The sequence below is a fragment of the Carassius auratus genome, chromosome 39, assembly GCF_003368295.1.
Source record: "Carassius auratus strain Wakin chromosome 39, ASM336829v1, whole genome shotgun sequence".
NCBI classification, from domain to species: domain Eukaryota; kingdom Metazoa; phylum Chordata; class Actinopteri; order Cypriniformes; family Cyprinidae; genus Carassius; species Carassius auratus.
Genome location: NC_039281.1, coordinates 12,136,711 through 12,155,183, shown reverse-complemented (window position 1 = coordinate 12,155,183; position 18,473 = coordinate 12,136,711). Strand labels below are relative to the sequence as shown.

The 18,473-nt window shown below is 37.3% G+C and overlaps 2 protein-coding genes across 4 annotated transcripts; both read left to right on the top strand.

The window, feature by feature from the left end:
• The first annotated feature begins 82 nt into the window (after nt 1–82).
• On the top strand, nt 83–9,459 carry LOC113057945 (cationic amino acid transporter 3-like). Of its 2 annotated transcripts, XM_026225569.1 has the most exons (12): nt 83–277; nt 2,523–2,932; nt 3,254–3,415; nt 3,757–3,928; nt 4,444–4,562; nt 4,641–4,863; nt 5,115–5,254; nt 5,356–5,458; nt 5,967–6,193; nt 6,303–6,469; nt 6,575–6,683; nt 7,510–7,649. In XM_026225569.1, exons 2-12 carry the CDS (start codon nt 2,563–2,565, stop codon nt 7,647–7,649), a joined length of 1,932 nt encoding a protein of 643 aa, XP_026081354.1. In that variant the 5' UTR covers nt 83–277; nt 2,523–2,562. The 2 variants fall into 2 exon arrangements, with proteins under 2 accessions (XP_026081354.1, XP_026081355.1); XM_026225570.1 differs by lacking the exon at nt 83–277 and having other exon boundaries at nt 2,563–2,932; nt 7,510–9,459.
• A 422-nt stretch (nt 9,460–9,881) lies between these two features.
• LOC113057944 (ubiquitin-like protein 3) lies at nt 9,882–18,064 on the top strand. Of its 2 annotated transcripts, XM_026225567.1 has the most exons (7): nt 9,882–10,164; nt 10,267–10,366; nt 10,738–10,874; nt 13,730–13,838; nt 14,359–14,445; nt 14,694–14,771; nt 16,494–18,064. In XM_026225567.1, the coding sequence occupies exons 3-7, from the start codon at nt 10,848–10,850 to the stop codon at nt 16,544–16,546; spliced, it is 354 nt and encodes a 117-aa protein (XP_026081352.1). In that variant the 5' UTR covers nt 9,882–10,164; nt 10,267–10,366; nt 10,738–10,847; the 3' UTR covers nt 16,547–18,064. The 2 variants fall into 2 exon arrangements, with proteins under 2 accessions (XP_026081352.1, XP_026081353.1); XM_026225568.1 differs by having other exon boundaries at nt 9,882–10,366.
• The last annotated feature ends 409 nt before the right edge of the window (nt 18,065–18,473 follow it).

The following is an 18,473-nucleotide window of genomic DNA, read 5'->3' as shown; positions in this document are numbered from 1 at the left end:
TTCCTGTCTTCAATGGAAACACGTTCTACTACCACTGATCTATATTGTAGATCAGAGTCTACTACTATTGTGGTTTGCTATTGACGTCAGAAGTAACCCGACCCCGGAGAAAATACAGCGTGTGCTAGAAAGGATTTCCAGATGAGTGTTATACGCAGGTCCTGTTCTGCTACTCGTTTTTCTAGACTGCTCGCCTCACGCAGCGCATCTTCTGTCTGTCTGTCAGTCTGTCCGTGTCTGAACCTGCTGGATTTTCAGTACATCGTCTCAACAGAGGGTAACTACCTTTTAAAGATTATTCTTATGATACTCCATTCTTAATCTAAAAAACGAGAGTATTATTCGTTAAATAAACCATCTAAATTAGGTTTTTCTCTTGTAAGCGGTAATTCCATGTTTATCATTATGACGTTCATCCTCGTGTTAGAAATGGCGCGCGTGCCTATGCATCTTTAGATGTTAAATGTGCGTTACTTTATTATTTTTTATTTATTTAGTTAGCATATGCATATCAGTAATTTAGATAAACTCGGATAGTTTTAATTGTAATGATCACACTGGCAATATGCATTGTAATTCTACCATAATAATACTGAAATATCCATATGTTTATAGTTCTATTTTTTTATTTTGATAAAATCATAATGCTTCTATAATGTTGGCGGGTTTTCCGCTGTAGATTCATCTGAACATGGTTTAAATAAAAACACAGTTTATAATGATTTTTTATAAATCAAACCAAACTGCACACATCATTACAGGGGATTGGAGCTTAAAGCCTGTGGCTCTGTACACAGTCTAGGGGTCTGTATCATATCTCTCAAAACAGTGATGTTAGCAACAGGCTACTGAAACAATGCGGAGCTCTAAATTAGTTTAATTAAGTCAAATTAAAATTCCATTGCTGTAAATGTAGGTGTGCCTGCCATAATAGGTGCTGCTGGTCCATTCTAGTTGAATAGCAAACTAGTCTAAAGTGTTATATATATACAGTATTATATAACAGGAATACTTAAGCAGAGCTTTCATTTATGAAGACTCTTGGTCACTTTGGTTCAAGAATCTGGGCTGCAAGTGCTTTGAGGGATCATCTTCAAATATATGAATCTGATTCTCAATCAGTCAGACTCTGTATAGTAAAGCAGGTGCCAGCAAGGATGATAGACACTTGACTTGTGAATTCACACTGTCCAAACCTTTTAAACTTACCAAGCTTATTGCTTGAAATGATTTCTTTTACCAGAGCTAGTGCACGACTGCTGCTCTTTCCTTTAACAGGAAGTGTTATATAACATAACATGCAAGTCTGATATACTGGAACATAATGAAAAATATATCCTCTAAACGTTTATTCAGTCATATTAGTGTCTGAGGCAACACTTTAACTGGTGTTATTGATAATCAGAGAGTATTTTACAATAACAGTCCACAACATAACACATGGAACCACCATTTTCATGGTCTAGAGTTTGCTTTGTTCTAAAGTTAGTGAATTTCTTTTTTTTTTTTTTTCATGCCACTAGAAGGAAGTAAATGTCTTCCGTGAAGTGGCATTATGGAGCTATGCAGAAAGAGAGGTCCTGTATACCACAATATTTTATTTTTGGAAAGTCATCCTTGTTTCATTTTTATGAAGGAGGATATGTTTTGAACTAGAAAATACTGTTCTCAGGTGCAGTTTTACTTCTGGTGTGATCTAGTTAGTGCCATAGACAGGATCTGATCAAACATGTATGACCAGTCAAGCTGCTGGACAGAAACTACACAAGAAACCCGTTCCTGCATTGTTCTATTTCTCAGTAAAAATACAGCAGTTCAAACTGCAACTATTAACAGCAATTAATATTAGAATTGTGTAAATGGTGTATTCAAATGTCTGACCTTTTTTAAATATTCACCAATCTGTATTCAGAGGGTGAGATGGGCTACCTCCATATACTTTCATTTTTGTTAAATGTCTGTTGTTGTTTTACCTCATACATGGTGCTTTTCCTGTTTCACCCTGTTTTTTTAATCTAACCAGTAAATTGTGAGGAATCCGTTTGGTCTTACCTAAAAATCATTTCCATCCACACTAATGTCGGTGCTCTTTATCTAGGTTTTGGAGCTGTTGTACTTTATGAATTATGACTCCGTAATGAAAGGCCAAACCTCTTAGATATTAATCGGACTAATTTTCCCGATGGACTGAACTGCCCTGGGGTCAGAAGAGTTGTTCGTAATGTGCTGAGTGATTGCTCTGTCAGTGTCTGCAGGTGTGGTGGATAACAGCTGCCCTTTTATATGCTCTTTACGTGAAATGACTTGTATAAAGATCCATTCCCAAAATGAGCCTTAGGAGTTCACTTATTTCAACTCAAGACAAACATTTAAAAATATCTTGTCCTTTTGAGCTTTAGGTTAAATTTCCTCAAAATGAACATCTAGGTCAGGCCACTCATTTTATAAACTAATTAACAAAAAGGCAGCATCTTCTCACTTTTAAATAATGTATACATATATATATTTATCTTCTCCTTTAGTGCCTTCAGATTTATCCCAGTCTCCTCAACGTTATCCATCATGACTGAGAATAAACTGGCCTCTTTTGGGAAGATGCTGCTGAGGCGACGCATGCTGGACACGTCTCTGGATGAAACCCGCTTCGCTCGCTGTCTCACCACTCTTGACCTCATAGCCCTCGGGGTAGGGGCGACACTGGGGGCCGGTGTCTACGTTCTGGCTGGGGAAGTGGCCCGAGAGAAGGCTGGACCTGCCATCGTGCTGTCTTTCTTAATTGCTGCCTTTTCCTCTGTTCTCGCTGGTTTGTGCTACGCTGAATTTGGTGCACGTGTACCCAAGACGGGATCTGCTTACCTGTACAGCTACGTGACAGTGGGTGAAATATGGGCCTTCATCACGGGATGGAACCTCATTCTGTCATATGTGATTGGTGAGTGTGTAGAAATTATCTTTAGAAACTAGATTAATAATAATATGTGATTTCTTTAATTTGGACTGAAAATACTTTTTCTCTTTTGAATCAAAATATACTAATTCATATTTGCCTTCAAGTTAGTTCAGAATGCGCCCAAGAGTTTGACCAATTATATGTGATTATGAAAGAGATGAAGTGGTTTGAAACTGTATAAAGTGTTTACTTCACTAGACCGAAGGGCCCTTTGAGCAGCTGCTTAAGTTTTACATAATAACTGGACGTTCTGAAGTCTTTTTCATCTTCTCGTGTCATATGTCCTTTTCTCTATTTTCACAGGCACAGCTAGTGTGGCACGGGCTTGGAGCTCAACGTTTGACAATCTAGTGAACAAAACCATCTCTGACTTTTTCACTGATTCCATGTCATTTCCATACACCGGGAAAGTGTTAGCCAAATATCCAGATGTGTTTGCCCTCATCCTGGTCATGTTGCTCACTGGTGAGAACCTTTTTCTCTCTAAGAAATGTGATTTTGCCCAGTTTGCACAAAGTGTTTCCAAAGTCAAGATCTTGGATTATTCCAATAAAACGGTGGACCTTTGTTCCAGAATAATGATTCTTGACTCACTTCTTATCTGACTACTGGCTTTTGGTAGTGTGTTTCTGGCAGTGGTGCCAAAAGAGAAAAGGTTATTTGTTTCTACTATACCATCTAGACTAAAGCAATTAAGTCATTTTAAATGATGCACTTTATCAATGTATCCATTAGTCATAGTCACCATTGCCATGCAAAAGACCATAATGGTGTGAATTTGCTACCTCTCACCTCCCACGCTACAGGATTATTGGCATTTGGAGTGAGTGAGTCTGCTCTTGTCAGCAAGATCTTCACAGGAATCAACCTGGTGGTTCTGACGTTTGTCATTATATCGGGCTTTGTGAAAGGCAACACTGCCAACTGGAGCCTCACTGTGGAGGACTACATTAACAGCACAAACAACTATAATGCAGAGTAAGTCACACTTCCTCAACATTTAGATGCAGGCATAGCAATAGAAATTAAGAAAATACAATCTAGAGTGTAAATGAAACGCAATCAGTTGGGTCAGTAGCATAATTGCCAGTTACAGGTTTACAACTGAAATATAAGATAGATTTGATAAGATAAAAATTACAATTAATTAGTGAAAGTAAAAAATTAAGGGTAGTAAACAAAAATAATTTTTTGAATTGAATACATATGATACTTAAATCAAATGTATATAATATGAAATTAATATAATATTAGTAAGCATAAAAAAGAAAGTAAAACATTAAAACACGGTCTTATTTACATACATTTTAAAGATATACTAAATCACAAGAAAGATAAGATTAATAAAAAGATGAAAAAATGACCATTTAAAAAATAATGAAAATGAAAAATTAACAATACATATATGTTTTTTTTTTCATTGCACACACACATTTGATATATAAATGTATATGCATTGTAAATTTGAAGTTTGAAAACTCTTCACATCTTAGGAGCATTGAAAAAGAATTCGGCTCGGGTGGCTTTGCACCATTCGGCTTCAGTGGAATCCTTACAGGTGCTGCTACATGCTTCTATGCATTTGTGGGTTTTGACTGCATCGCAACCACAAGTAAGTTCCGAAAAACTAAGAAAACCAGAATGTCCAACTTTTAGAACCAAACTCACCTCAGCTCTGGTGATGTCATAGGTGAGGAGGCCAAAAACCCCAAGCGTTCCATCCCGATCAGCATAGTGGCCTCTCTGCTCATCTGCTTTTTTGCCTACTTCGGAGTATCAGCAGCGCTCACACTCATGATGCCCTATTACAAGCTGGATGTTCATAGTCCACTTCCGGAGGCCTTCAAATATGTGCACTGGGACCCTGCTCGCTATATTGTGGCGGTGGGGTCTCTGTGTGCCCTTTCCACCAGGTACGTTTATTGACATTGACTTAGTTATTTTATTTTTACATTTTATCTGCATTCATGTCTGTTTTAATATTTGTTTTCTTTTTTGAAAATAAGAAGTGCTAGTGCCTTGGAAACTAGTTGAAAGTTTTATTTATTATTCTAGATTTTTTTCAGTTAACGTTTATTTTATTTAAATTAACGAAAATGTTTTAGTTAACTATAATACGCTGCTTAAAGTCAACAAGTGATGACTATTTTTTTATGTTCTTCAGCTTGTTGGGCTCCATGTTCCCAATGCCTCGTGTGATTTATGCCATGGCTGAGGATGGTCTGCTCTTTCGCTCCCTCTCCCGCATGCACAAGAAAACCAAGACACCTGTGCTGGCCACCATTGTGTCTGGCATCGTGGCAGGTAAGACTGTATTTTTATTCATGCAATGACTGTCAATAGATGATTTAACTGTTTTAATAATTGTGACTAACTCTAGAATCTCGTTAAATTCCTTCCTGTAGCTCTGATGGCCTTCCTGTTTGATCTCGCTGCATTAGTGGACTTGATGTCGATTGGGACTCTGCTGGCGTACACTCTTGTTGCCGTCTGCGTACTCATTCTCCGGTGAGTATATACACATACAGAAAGGTTCAAAAGTCGGGGGATAAAAAAAGAAAAGAAATCAATACTTTTTGCATCAAGTACACAATAAATTGATATAAAAATGACAGTAAAGACATTTAAAATGTTACAGAATACTTCTGTTTCAAATAAATGCAGTTCTTTTGAACTTTCTATTTATCAAAACGTTTTAAGCAGCTCACCTGTTTTTAACATTGATGGTGAAAGGAAATGTTTTATGAGCAGCAAATCAGCATATTAGATTGATTTCTGAATGATCATGTGACACTGAAGCCTGAAGCCGAAAAATCAGCTTTGTAATTTAAAGTATACAAAACGAAAAAAGAAAATGGTAGCTTAAATTGTAATTGTAAATAGTTTTTACTGTATATTTGATCAAATAAATGCAGCCTTGGTGAGCATAAGACTTCTTTCAAAAGCATGAAATAAATAGGAAATTCGATAATAAAAAATAAAAAAAATCAGTTTTATTAATGTTTTTCATCTACAGGTACCAGCCAGGCAGTATTGGCTCCAGTGGTGTGAAGCCAATGGAACTACAGAGGCTGGAGGCTAAAGGATGTATGGCAGATGTGGATAGCGGGGATGAGTACAGCCAGGAGCTGGAGACAACACCTCTTAAGGAGAGGTTTTCCATCAGGATGCTGGTGCAACCCATCAGTGATGTACCCACCAAGATTTCAGGCATCATTGTTTATTCTGCAACTGGCACCATATGTAAGCATTTTCATTAACCCAGTTTATAATCTACCGTTTTTGCTGAAACATGTAGCTGTAATGTAGAGCTCAGAGAAATGCAAACTAAATTTCTCTCTTTTCTTTTCAGCTGTGCTGTTCACTCTGCTGTGTGTGATGCTGGCAGTGTTTGGGGAGCAGGTGGGGATGGGCAGCCCTCTTTATATCACTTTGGTTGTTCTCCTGTCTGTTCTGTCTTCTGTCTGCATCTTCATAATCTGGCGACAGCCCCAGAGTAAAGAGGTTCTTACTTTCAAGGTAAAGGCTTAATTTACAAAGCTACGCTATTATCCTTGTGATTTGTTAAATTGAGAAATTCAGATCTTTAGGTGGTTATAATAATCTTCTTTCTACATTTTGTAGGTGCCTTTGCTTCCCATTCTGCCGTTGGTCAGTATCTTTGTAAATATTTACCTCATGATGCAATTGGATGGACCTACATGGGTTCGTTTCGCAGTATGGATGGTCATTGGTGAGTTATAGCATGTAAAATGTTGTCGTGTAAATGTTTGCTACCATTCAAAAGTCTGGGGTTCGTAAGAAAGAAATTTATACTTTTAGAAGGATTCATTAAATTGTTAAAATCTGACAGTAAATACATATGTAATTTTCCAAAAGACCTCTATTTCAAATCAATTGTATTTTAGTTTTTTTAAACTTTGTTCTTTAAAGAATCCTGGAAAAATGTATCATGGTTTCCACAACAGTTTTCAACATTGATAATAATTAATGAGCAGCATATTAGAATGATTTCTGTAGGATCGTGTGACACTGAACACTGGAGTAATGATGCTGAAAAATTTAGCATTGCATCACAGGAATAAATAGGATTTTAAGATGTATTGACAATAAACATTTATTTTTAAGTTTTTATTTTTATTTTTATAAGCTTTGGTGAGCATAAGAGACTTCAAAAGCATAAAAAATCGAACCAACCCCAAATGTTTGTACAGTAGTGTTTATATGCTATCATGCACTGTAAAAAAAACATTCATTTAACAACATTTAACAACATTAGGTGTAACATACAACCTTAACATACAAAACTGATAAGAAAAAAATAAGAAAAACACATCAAATTTGAAATGTAACGCAATTCTGGTAATGTCAATTTACGGTTATTTACTGTAAATTATATAGTCTTTTAGTAAGGGAATTTACTATATTCTATATACATTTTTACAGCCTTTTACCGTTAAATTCACTGTAATTTTTTACAGTGTGGGTGTTTTTTTGTTGTTGTTGCTGTTCATAGTACAGTGCTTGAAAGTTTGACTTCATACCTTTTTCTCTTTTAGGTTTTATTATTTATTTTGCATATGGAATAAGGCACAGCTCTGAGGGTAAAAACAATTCCCCAGAAAAATTTGAGCCAATTCTTCAAGGAAAGAAACCAATCTACCTGACTGAAGATGAGAGTGAGGGGACTACACCTTAAGAAGAGCAGCTGGATTGGTATGGCAGCCATATTACAAATGGTTTTGTAAAATGCTGCAGTTTCACTTTTGCACCTTATGCTTCCTTTAAAGTCTGCATTGAAAACTGACAAAAGTGGTTTCACTCAACCATCTTTATTCAGTAGGTAAACTGTGTATTTATTGCTAATCGTTTGACTGTGTCAGTATGTGATGGTACTGTAACAGTGTTACATGTCTAGGCTTCATTATGAAAATAATTCAGTCCTAAGTATACTTTGTATGCACATTTAGATTTCTGTTACCAGATTAGAGATGGGGCAGAACTGTTACGCTTGAAAAAATGTTTGTGAACAGTGTGTGGTCATTTAGGGACTTCTTTCTCTCTCAATGAATGGGAATATGCTATACATAGGCTTTAAACAGGCAGCAAAAATCTCATTGGGTGTTGCCAACTAAATTTTTTCTGATGTAACATTTGTGTAACGTCCTTCATCATGTCCACATTTACTCGTATAGCACACTGTCACATTCACTATGTATTAAATGTGACTGATTGCACAATGATGCTCAGTCAGAAAAGAATTCACATTTAAAGACCAAATTAGATTTGTGTGCTGTGTGAACAAACCCGATATCTTTTTACAGGATCAGAGAGAATTGAGAGAGTGTAAAATAACATGTGCATTATTGTTTTGGAATCAAAATGTCCTTGTAGTACTTATTTTTATAAACTTTACATGACAGGAAAAGTGATACATGAAAAATATTTTCAAAAGCGACCTTTTATTTTGTAGTAGTTTTCTATTTGTTGTATGTTGTTGTTGTATATTTTTGTAAATTTATTAGAATGTGTATTTATTGTTGATGTTACTGTAAAATGTTTTACATATTTTTAGCTTCTTTAGTACCAACAATACTTTGAAAATTTTTTGGCACAGTTTTCTCTATTGAACTGTACATTTTGGGATGTTAAATAGGAAAGCCTCATTGTCTTAAATGTGCTTAATAGCAAAAACAATAGCAAAAACAGACTTTCACTTATTGTCTTTTTCTGTAAAAATTTGAAATTTTTCATTCTGAGTACAGCATCTAAATGCTGTTATTTTTCATGCCTTTTTTATGCTTATGCATATTTATGCTGTTTTCATAATGTTTTTTGTAAAAACATTGCAATGTAAATGCTTTTGTCTTTAAGGGAAAATTAGGTCTGAAGGTGGAGATTATGGAGCTTTGTTACTTGGGTGGCTTTTTCCATATGATGCTGGGATATTGTATATGTTATTGACATGAACAGAGTAATTTATGCCCCTTAACACTAAACAGAGTTATTATACAGTTTATTTTCCAAAAACCATTACCTTTTGCTGCAAATATTGTGACTTTTAAGCCTATTTTACAATTAATGTTTACATAATGCTGCTGTGTTGTTGAGCTGGAACTGTTTGTTCCAGTTTATTGAAAATCATATCTGTTACAAAGTTGATATTTGCTCTTTGAAGCTGAAGTGTGAAATTTCTATGCCACTGATGTCATCAAAAAAATTCCAAAAATAGTTATTGTTTTCTCAAAATGCTCCCAGATAGTCCCACCCCAAACTCGGGGGTTGGGTTGGTTCAGCCATTAGGCTGGATTGGATTCTTAAACATGTATTTATAAGGATATAAATGGCTTCCTTTTACTTGTATCTGCATATTAAGATGAGATAGAAGAAAGTATTTAAAACAATACTTTAAAACAAATTACACACTTCAGCTTTCCTATGTAAATAGCTTACTTAATGTGCCTTTATTACGTGCAATGCTGTTGTCAAATAAACGTGGCAAGTATTGTCATTCAGTTGTGTATAGCTTTCTTTTAAAATGCAAGAAAAAAGGAAGATTTTTTTTTTAATTGAGGGTCTGTGAAAACAGAATTAAATTCCATAAAGATTTTCACATGGAAGAGATATTTAAATTTATCATACTAAATTTTTAACTTGATTGCATTAGATGTTTAACCTATTGATACGAGGAAGTTAAATCATTTATGTTTTAATATATAAATTTATTGTCAAATTTAAGAAAAAAAAAACAAGCAAAAGAAAACCAGACTTATTTATAAATGTATAGAAAAGAAGACCCACATTCCTGAACACAGCACGTGAAATGACTGCCGTTCTGCAAGGTGCGATCAAAATGGAGATTTGACACAAAACTACAAGTCCCAGAAAGCCTTGCGCGCCGTTTCCTGCATATATTGCCAGCTGACTTCCGGTGCCTTTAAAATTCTCAGCCATTTATCTACTCGATCGTTGCGAATGAGTTTAGCTACATCTGATCAGATTGAACGATGGATATACCCATCAGTTAGTGTTTGAGAAAAGCCCAGGACCGTCAAACGACCGTTTTGGATCCGATAGCCGCCTGTGACTTGATCAAAAAGGTCGTTTTAGTTCCTCTTTTATTTTGCCGCAGTCAGAAATTATTCCAGCTCAAGGCCAGCGGTCGCGCGCACTGTTTCTCTGTTCCTACAGCCGTTCACATCTCTTGTTTAATGGTATGCGAATCATCGTTTTGATGCTTCTTTGATTTTGCATCGCTTTTATTTTTTCCTGCTCTACACAGTCGAGTTCATCCTGGTTTGGTGTCTGATTTGCAGGCAGAGCTGCATTTCTAAGGCAGATTCGGTCTCAAGCTGATATATAAAGCTGTTCCAGTAATGCAAACACCAGTTTGGCTTAAAGTCAAGTAGAGCAAAGGTATGTGAGGTTTTCTTCCCCCCTTGCATTTCCCTAAATATGTCCTATGTACACTCAGTCCGTTTGTTTATAAGCCATATAGAGTAAATTGTTCATTAATTCTGCATATCCTTGAGGTGGCTCATTAATCACTTATACTACAGTTTAAAACCTAGCAGTTAACCAACTTTAAAAATTCACCAGGATTTTGTGAATCTGTTTATAGTAATGTCTTGTCATCCCATCTACTGTATGTTTGTAATACTATACCATTTCTCTTAGTAAAGTCTCTCAGTAATTAATTTTCTAGTTTTAATGCATTGTTGACCATTGGACTGTGTGTGGTAAACAAATCTGTGTTGGCATGTTGTGAATGATTGACTTGGTGTTAGGCTGTGCGAGGCAGAGAAAGGCCAGAGGGAGAAGACATATACTGAGTCTTTGTGCCAGGAGTTGTGCTCCCGTCTTACTGCTGGTCACCCGTCGATTCCTGATCCCAGCCATGACCTCTCCGACAGACCCTGAAACAGTGAGTATATCAGTCTACATCTCCCTTTAGGTGATGCATCATTGCACAAGTTGGCCTTTTCAGACATACAAAGTTTATATCATCATCAAGTATCATCACCTTTAGAGTGCATTCAAATCTTAAAGGTACAGTTCGCCGATGAATGTGCATTGTCGTCTACCTTTGCACTGTTGCTACACAAAACAGGTTTCATTTAATTATTTTGACTGTGGAATGCAAAAGGAAGTACTTGGTGCAATATGCATGCTGCTCCTTTCCCTACTATGAAGGTGACCATGACTGTTAAGCTCTGAAAGGGACAAAAAGTGGTCTATATTATTTATGCACTATTTTCCAAACCCTCTGAAGCCTTTGGTAGCTTTATTTAATGAATAGACTGACATGTACATCATTATTCACTAACAACTTCCTGCCCTAGTTATTGTTTACACATTGCATGTTTTATGCAAACCGAGGGTGAACCGATAATGAATGTTTTCAATTTAAGGTGCACTTCCACTTTAATCTGCATTAGTGGGGAGACATCATTGTTAACCAGATTTCATTAGTATAGTTTCTAATATGATTAAACGTTTCCTGTACGTTTGAACCAAAACTGAAACTAAAACTATGGTGAAAAAAAAAAAGGATTCTAAAAACTGAAAATTGAAAACTTGAATGAAACTTAAAGCTATAATTGTAAAAGCTAATTCAAAATATAAATGAATACTGTAAATTAAAATACTATGGCTGAGGTTATAAAACAAGCCTGCTGTTGCTTTGAGATTTGTTGTGGTTTGCTGAACCTGTTTGGCTCAGTATTGGTTTCAGTGGCGTTGTATTAGAATGGGGGCATGACTTTAGGCTCTTGATTTGGGGATGAAAGCAACAGGATTGAAGAGATTGCAGAAAATATATAAACCGTGAGATTATTGAGATGTTTACGCACTGGTTCTGAGGCATTAAAGCAGCTTTGGTGTTTTGTATTTTTCAAGGCTTTAAGAACTGGGGCAGCAGGGAGTGCTTATTTGTTTGTTATGATCTCTTGTCTGTGTTACCCGTCACAGATTTTCTGATAACACCCTTAAAGCCACCCGAGGAGGCTGGGAGAGGGCTTTCCATGCCTTTATCGGGGGCTTGGTGTTTGTAAACAGTGTGCTGGAATGACGTTGTGGATTATAGCATGACCTCTTTTGTTCACACTGCAGATCCCCATAGGTGAAAGCCAAATATTTCCAAGGGTGTCTGAATGGGGGTGGGGTGCCCTACATTGCAAGTGCCCTCAGCAAAGGAGCCTGATTTCACAATAGGTTAGGGCAGGGCATTGGGGGGCCCTTGGTGAGGATTTAGGTGGCACGTGGTGTGAGAGGATGAGCACAGATTTGTGTTGGAAAGAGGTCGTCCTTTTCCTGTCATGTTATTTGATTGCTGCCGCTATTTGGGTCATGACCTGGGCTGCTGATGAGCTGGATCCACATAATGTTTATATTACCATTTAGCATGTTTGACACGATTTAAATAACTCTGTACTAATACAGTCTGTTTTGTTAAGTTGTACTTACACACTTTTAGAGGAACTGTGTGTCTCTTTTCACTTCCACTTTCTCAGAAACATGCTGAAAGTTTCTCTGGTCCTCTGATTGGTTGCATTGTCTCCATGAAGCTTGTTTTCCTTTGTTTTTGTGCTCGGTGTTGTATGTGGCTTTAAACCCAGCGATGCCAGGACCAACTGGCTCACCTTCTAACGCCCCCCTCCTCTTTCTCCATCTGATTCTGAACGAAAGCATTGAGGCCCGGCCAAGCTCCACACGCTGACTGTGGGTGATGTAATGTATAAATTGCAGTCATTGAAAACCGTGGAAGGAGAAAAGGAACATTTAAACCCTGGATTTAAAAAAAAAAATGAACAAGAGACTCTTTGGAATCTCTACCTTACTCCCTGGTCTGATTTTATTTTTGGGCTGACATAGTAGCACTCTGTATTTTCTGTTCAGACACTGGGTCTTATGATGCTGATTAGTTTCAAAGAGGATGCTGCCAAATTTATTCAGCCACTTGCCTAATTTGCTTAAAACGAGTATGTGGCATTATTGCATATCTTAAACCTTTGTTTATTGATAATATAATTAATATTGTTGCAAACTGTTCAGTTTAGTCAAAATTGTGTGAATAATTATAGACTTGGAACAATCCATTAGAATGAGTTCAGAAAGGTAAGGCATGATTGACAGAAAGATAGATGGGCAGTAGATGTAAAGGATGTATGTCGGCAGTAAAAATAAAATAATCCTTATTGTTGAGGCAGTAAATGTATGATATATCTCTTAAATGAATGAAAACTGTCATGAAGCGTGTGTTGGCCTGTGGCTGAAAACACTGTGGTGTTATTAATACCGACTGTAGAGGCATCGTGTCTGTTGTTTTTTTTTTATTAGGACTCATGCATGGAGCAAATTGATTGTGCTAATCCACTGTGCTGCTCCCCTCCTCCTGCGAAGGGTTATGCATGGGCCATGTAAATTTAATAACTCAGTCTGGGACACCTGAGTTTATCATATTAGGATGAAGTGGGGGAGAGTATCACTACATGGAAAGGCAGTAGCACTTCCTCTGTCCTAAACCCACCAGACCATTTCACAGGAACCTTTAGAGCGTGTAGCAGCTAGTTTCACCCTTAATGCCCAACATAAATCTAATCAGGAAGGAATGGCTGTTTCTGTGAAGGACTCTCCCGGTCGTCTCATGTTATGTGGGGTGAGCACAGATTGAAGGGTCATTAAGGACTATTTGGTGGAAATGTCACTCTGTCTTTGGATTGTAGTGTACTTCAGATTAATGATGTAATTTGTTTCCTCTCTCCTTTCAACCGACTACAGGTGAGTCTACGGCTGATCCTTGTGAGTGGGAAGACGCAGGATTTCACTTTCTCTCCAAATGACTCCGCCACAGACATTGCCCGGCATGTTTTTGAGAACTGGCCAGCAGGTATGTTATGATTATACTTTGGTCGAAGTTGTATTTGTAGTTTAAGTATTGTATTAGCATTTAACACTTTTTTTTCTTTTTTTTTTTTTTATGCACAAAACATTTACACTTGTGGAAGTCCTATGCAAACACAACTGTCCTAGTTGCAAGAAATTATATTGACAGAATTTTTGAGGGAACAGTCATTAATATAAAATATCTACACTACTGTTAAACAGTTCATGGTCAGTAAAACAGTTTATTCAATAATGATGCATTACATTGATAAAAAGATGTTTGTCTTTCAAATAAATGTTGTTCTATTAAACATTCTGTTCATGAATCAATTGTTTCCTCGAGCATCACATCTGTGTTCAACATTGATAACAATAAGAAATGTATTTTTAACAGCAAATCAGCATATTAGAATATTTTCTGAAAAATCATGTGACTAGAGTAATAGCTGCTGATAATTCAGCTTTTGCGATTGCAGGAATAAATTACACTAGTATTAAATAGAAAATGCTGTCTTGTGTTGCAGGCTGGGAAGAGGAGAGCGTGAGCAGTCCCAGCATCCTGAGGCTGATCTTCCAGGGCCGCTTCCTGCATGGCAATGTCACACTAGGAGGTGAGCACTAGACCTTGTTTTCACGTCTGTCACGGTCAGCACGCCTTCACAATCCTATTGTTTCTCTCTCCGCATGTCTCTGATACTTTTCCTTTGCACTAGACACTAAAACACGTTTTTGTGAACACAAATGGACAGTGGAAGTGGAAAGCTGTTAAAATATGCTGTAGGTCAGAAGAAATGTTTTTACTGCACAAAGTGACTAAGTTGTGTGCTGATATTCAGAATGTAACTTCTCTGTTGAATAGCTCTGAAGTTGCCCCCTGGCCGAACGACTGTCATGCACTTGGTTGCCAGAGAGACACTGCCAGAGCCGAACTCCCATGGTAAGCGCTGATATATTCCTCTGGCAAGCTCCTACTGCTCTAAACATGGCTGAATGTCCTTGGCTTGCCCATCCATATCCACTTCTTGTTTTAAAGACAAGGGCGCAGCAGTTATTGGAGGACTGCTTCCAGGTGGCAACTGGCTCCAATCATCCAAACACATTCTAATAATTAAGAGGCATGCAGTCATATTAGAGACTGAACAATGAGCTTTATTCAGTCACGCACTGTAATACAAGATGCCTGTAACTTATCTGTGTCATTTCCTGTTTGACGAGTTGTGCTGACTTTTGAAGCAAGCTTGTGAATTCACGATGACTATTGTTAGATTTGAAATGAGGAAGCAGGTTGTGTGCTTTGATGTCTTCAGAATAAATTCTAGAAACGTTTCCTGGCAAATGACTCGGCATTCGCGCTGCCATTTTACCGTAGATGAAGTTAAAATGGCCCTTTTATCCCACAGTCAGTGTGGTTTTGAGTTTCCACGAAAACAGGAATGAGCAGATTTCCTATATTAATCTAGCATATACTACTACAGTTCATAAGTTTGGGGTTAGTGAGATTTTGTTTTTGTTCCTCTTGTGCTCACCAAGTCTGCATTTATTAGCACAGTTATATTAGTAATATTGAGAAATAGGCTCATTAGTTTGTTTTTTATATATGTGTTTTTTTTAAAAGCAGTACTATATATATATATATATATATATATGCGCGTGTATGTAATTTATTCCTGTAATGGCAAAGCTGAATTTTCAGCATCATTACTCCAGTCTAGAGTGCCACATGATACTTCAGAAATAGTTCAAATATTCTTATTTTCTGCTCAAACTTATATTCATATTTTTGCTGAGATCGTGATTTTTCAGGATTCTTTGATTTAAATGTAAAGTTGAAAAGGCAGCATTTATTTGAAATATTTTTTAACATTATTAATGTCTAAACTGTCACATTTGATCAATTAATGCGTGTTTGCAGAAGTATTAATGTCTTTCAAACCCCCCCACAAAATCTTCCCAACCCAAACTTTTGAACTGTAGTGTATGTATGTCCTTGGTCTTACTATGAATGATGAATCATCAGTGTGTGTTATTCCAAAAAAAAAAAAAAAAAATGTGCTTGTCATTGTGATCTTTCAACTTACTCCACTTCGGAATTGACTTGAACTAATTCCTTACAGCTGATGTCACCTCGGCTGTGCACTATTGGTTAGTGTTAACCCATGTTAACCAATAAACAAATCGCTATTGAAGCATTGCTTCAGGCTCCTAGTAGTAAGAAATGCAGCTCTCTGGAAAATGTATTAGGTAATGCAGTGATTTAGTTGACATAAATATTACAACAATAATAACAAAGAAGCGTCATCACTGGAATGGAAATGTTTTTAAAGGGTAAACTTGAGCTTGATTAGTATAAAAAGACCTCTTTTCAGGAACCAATCCATTCCTGATGGATAAACATCCAATATGTCCAATATTTACTGATATGCCTCAAATATGAGGTTTCATGTTGACTCTAATGCCACTCATTAATTACAGGCTATTTACACATAGCATGGCATTTAAGGAAGAAAACTGGCTATTTTCTTTTCTCTGTAAGTCATCATCGTGTACTGCTTTTCCCTCACATTGTTCTAACTGAAGAATGTTTCAAAGAAGGACCTGTGATTTGTATATCTGTCTTTGATTTATTAGGTGTGACTCAATATTTGCTCTCTTCTCGTAGGCCAGAGGAACAGGGAGAAGACTACAGAGAGCAGCTGCTGTCTACTGCTGTAAAACCCAGACAAACCTTCCCCACGTCCTCCTCGTCCTCCTGCTCCCCGACCCCGTCTCTGCTCGCCAACCCGTGGTGCTTTCTGGATGATTACAGAAGAGCTCCGGGGAGACTGCCACTAGGTTTTCGTTCAGTGTTTGCGCTCTGTATAGTATCTGGAGGCTGTCGTGCCAAGTTTATCAAATCCTTCGTTCGGTTTTTCTCGTTTCGTTTTGGTTGCCAAAATTACTTGCTTAGTGGCCGTTTGTTTCCAGGCAAATATGAAATACCTGAATCATTGAAAGGACGTTATGTAAACAGTTGTGTGAACAGGTTTTTAGGGGGATGTTCTGTACTCGAGAGACCTTCTGCTCTCCCAACACCCAAGTGTCAAGAGTTTTCACTTGGATCACACGCACGTCTGACTCAGACGAAGCTTAATATGCGCCATAATCTCAGACTTTTGATTGCACTTAACACGGATCCTTATCTGAAGTCACTATGTGTGTGTTGTAGTCTTAAACCTCCCACCTGCCTCGAACAGAAGGAGCTTACAGACAGAGAGAGAGAGGTGTGATGACACAAGCTGTGGACCGAGGGAGTCTGCTGTAGTGCTGGTGGATTGGATGTGCCATGGCCACCTACGATTCTTGCCTTTTTTGTCTTAGGACCAATGGAGAGTAGATCTCAAAGTCGCCAGACTCTTCTTACTGACCAGTTGTCAATATCTGTGCATGACCCTAGTCTAGTGTTTCCTCGCTTTTACCAGCCGCCTTTAAAACCCATTCCCCCCGTGTCTACTTGAATAGTGTTTTTTATTTTCCTCGTCTCTGCTGAAGAAGCATGAGGGAAGGTTGGCGGTTTTGTGCTTGATGTGAAGTTACACGAACTCTTCTTCTTGCCCAGTCAGGATGGATCATCTGTATCCTACTCCATTCTTGTCTAACATGCATCCTGAGGGACAAGGCCCAGGTGCAAAGAATAAGGAGATCATTAGAAAGCCTCTGTCTGGAGCGAAGGGCTGGGCTGGTAAAAGCCCCCATTATAAGCGCTATATGGATTCATGGACCCCCCGCTGCACTGCAGCTTTAGAGGTAAAGATGTGTGCCAGGAATGGCCACTGCTAATGGCCTCCAACTGGGCTGAAAGAAAGAAAAAAATTAAGTGTGTTATTTCCTAATGTTTGTATGCTGTCTGTTTTGTTTGCCTTATGATTGTGGGAAATTAATATTATTAATAATGGAGTCATTTTTATCTTGTCTGAGTACGGTTGAGTTTTTATTAGTACACACATGATGGCTGACTCATGTTAATTGTGTGTGAGTGGATGAGGCTTTTTCTTTTCTTTTTTTCTTTTTTGAAAGCTAATACAGTTGTGGAAAGTGTCCACAGAAACCGTCTCCAATCTTGTTTTGATTGGCCAATTACTGCAAGAGTGTTTATTATTGTCACCGCTATGAAAATGAGCTACAAATTATTAAATGTAAAAAAATAAATCCTTAAATCTTGTATTATAAATTAATAAAACATTTCAAATAATACTCTGGTGTTCCTGTGTGTTTTAAGATATTTTATTTTTTATCATGTAAAACCGTTCCACCATTTGCAGCAGCAGCCTTACAGTCATGAAAAAATACACCAAATAGAAATGTAGTAAGATATAAAATAAAGTGTGTATAATATGTGTATATATACAGTACAACTGCAGTACTAATGGTTAACTATTGTTAGTTTACATTGATTTCATTGACTATCTTCTAGCATGGTACGTTGTTATTATTATTATTATAGACGCTTTGGGTCATGCGTTGCGTTAAAAGTTTTTACAACCTTTTTAGCTGAAAGAAATGGTCTCTTACTTTATAAATGAATCCGCAGCGCTGTGTGTGTTTTTGTGGTGCTGTGGTTCTGCCTCTAGATGGCAATGTGGTTCCGGTTCTCTTAGGGGTT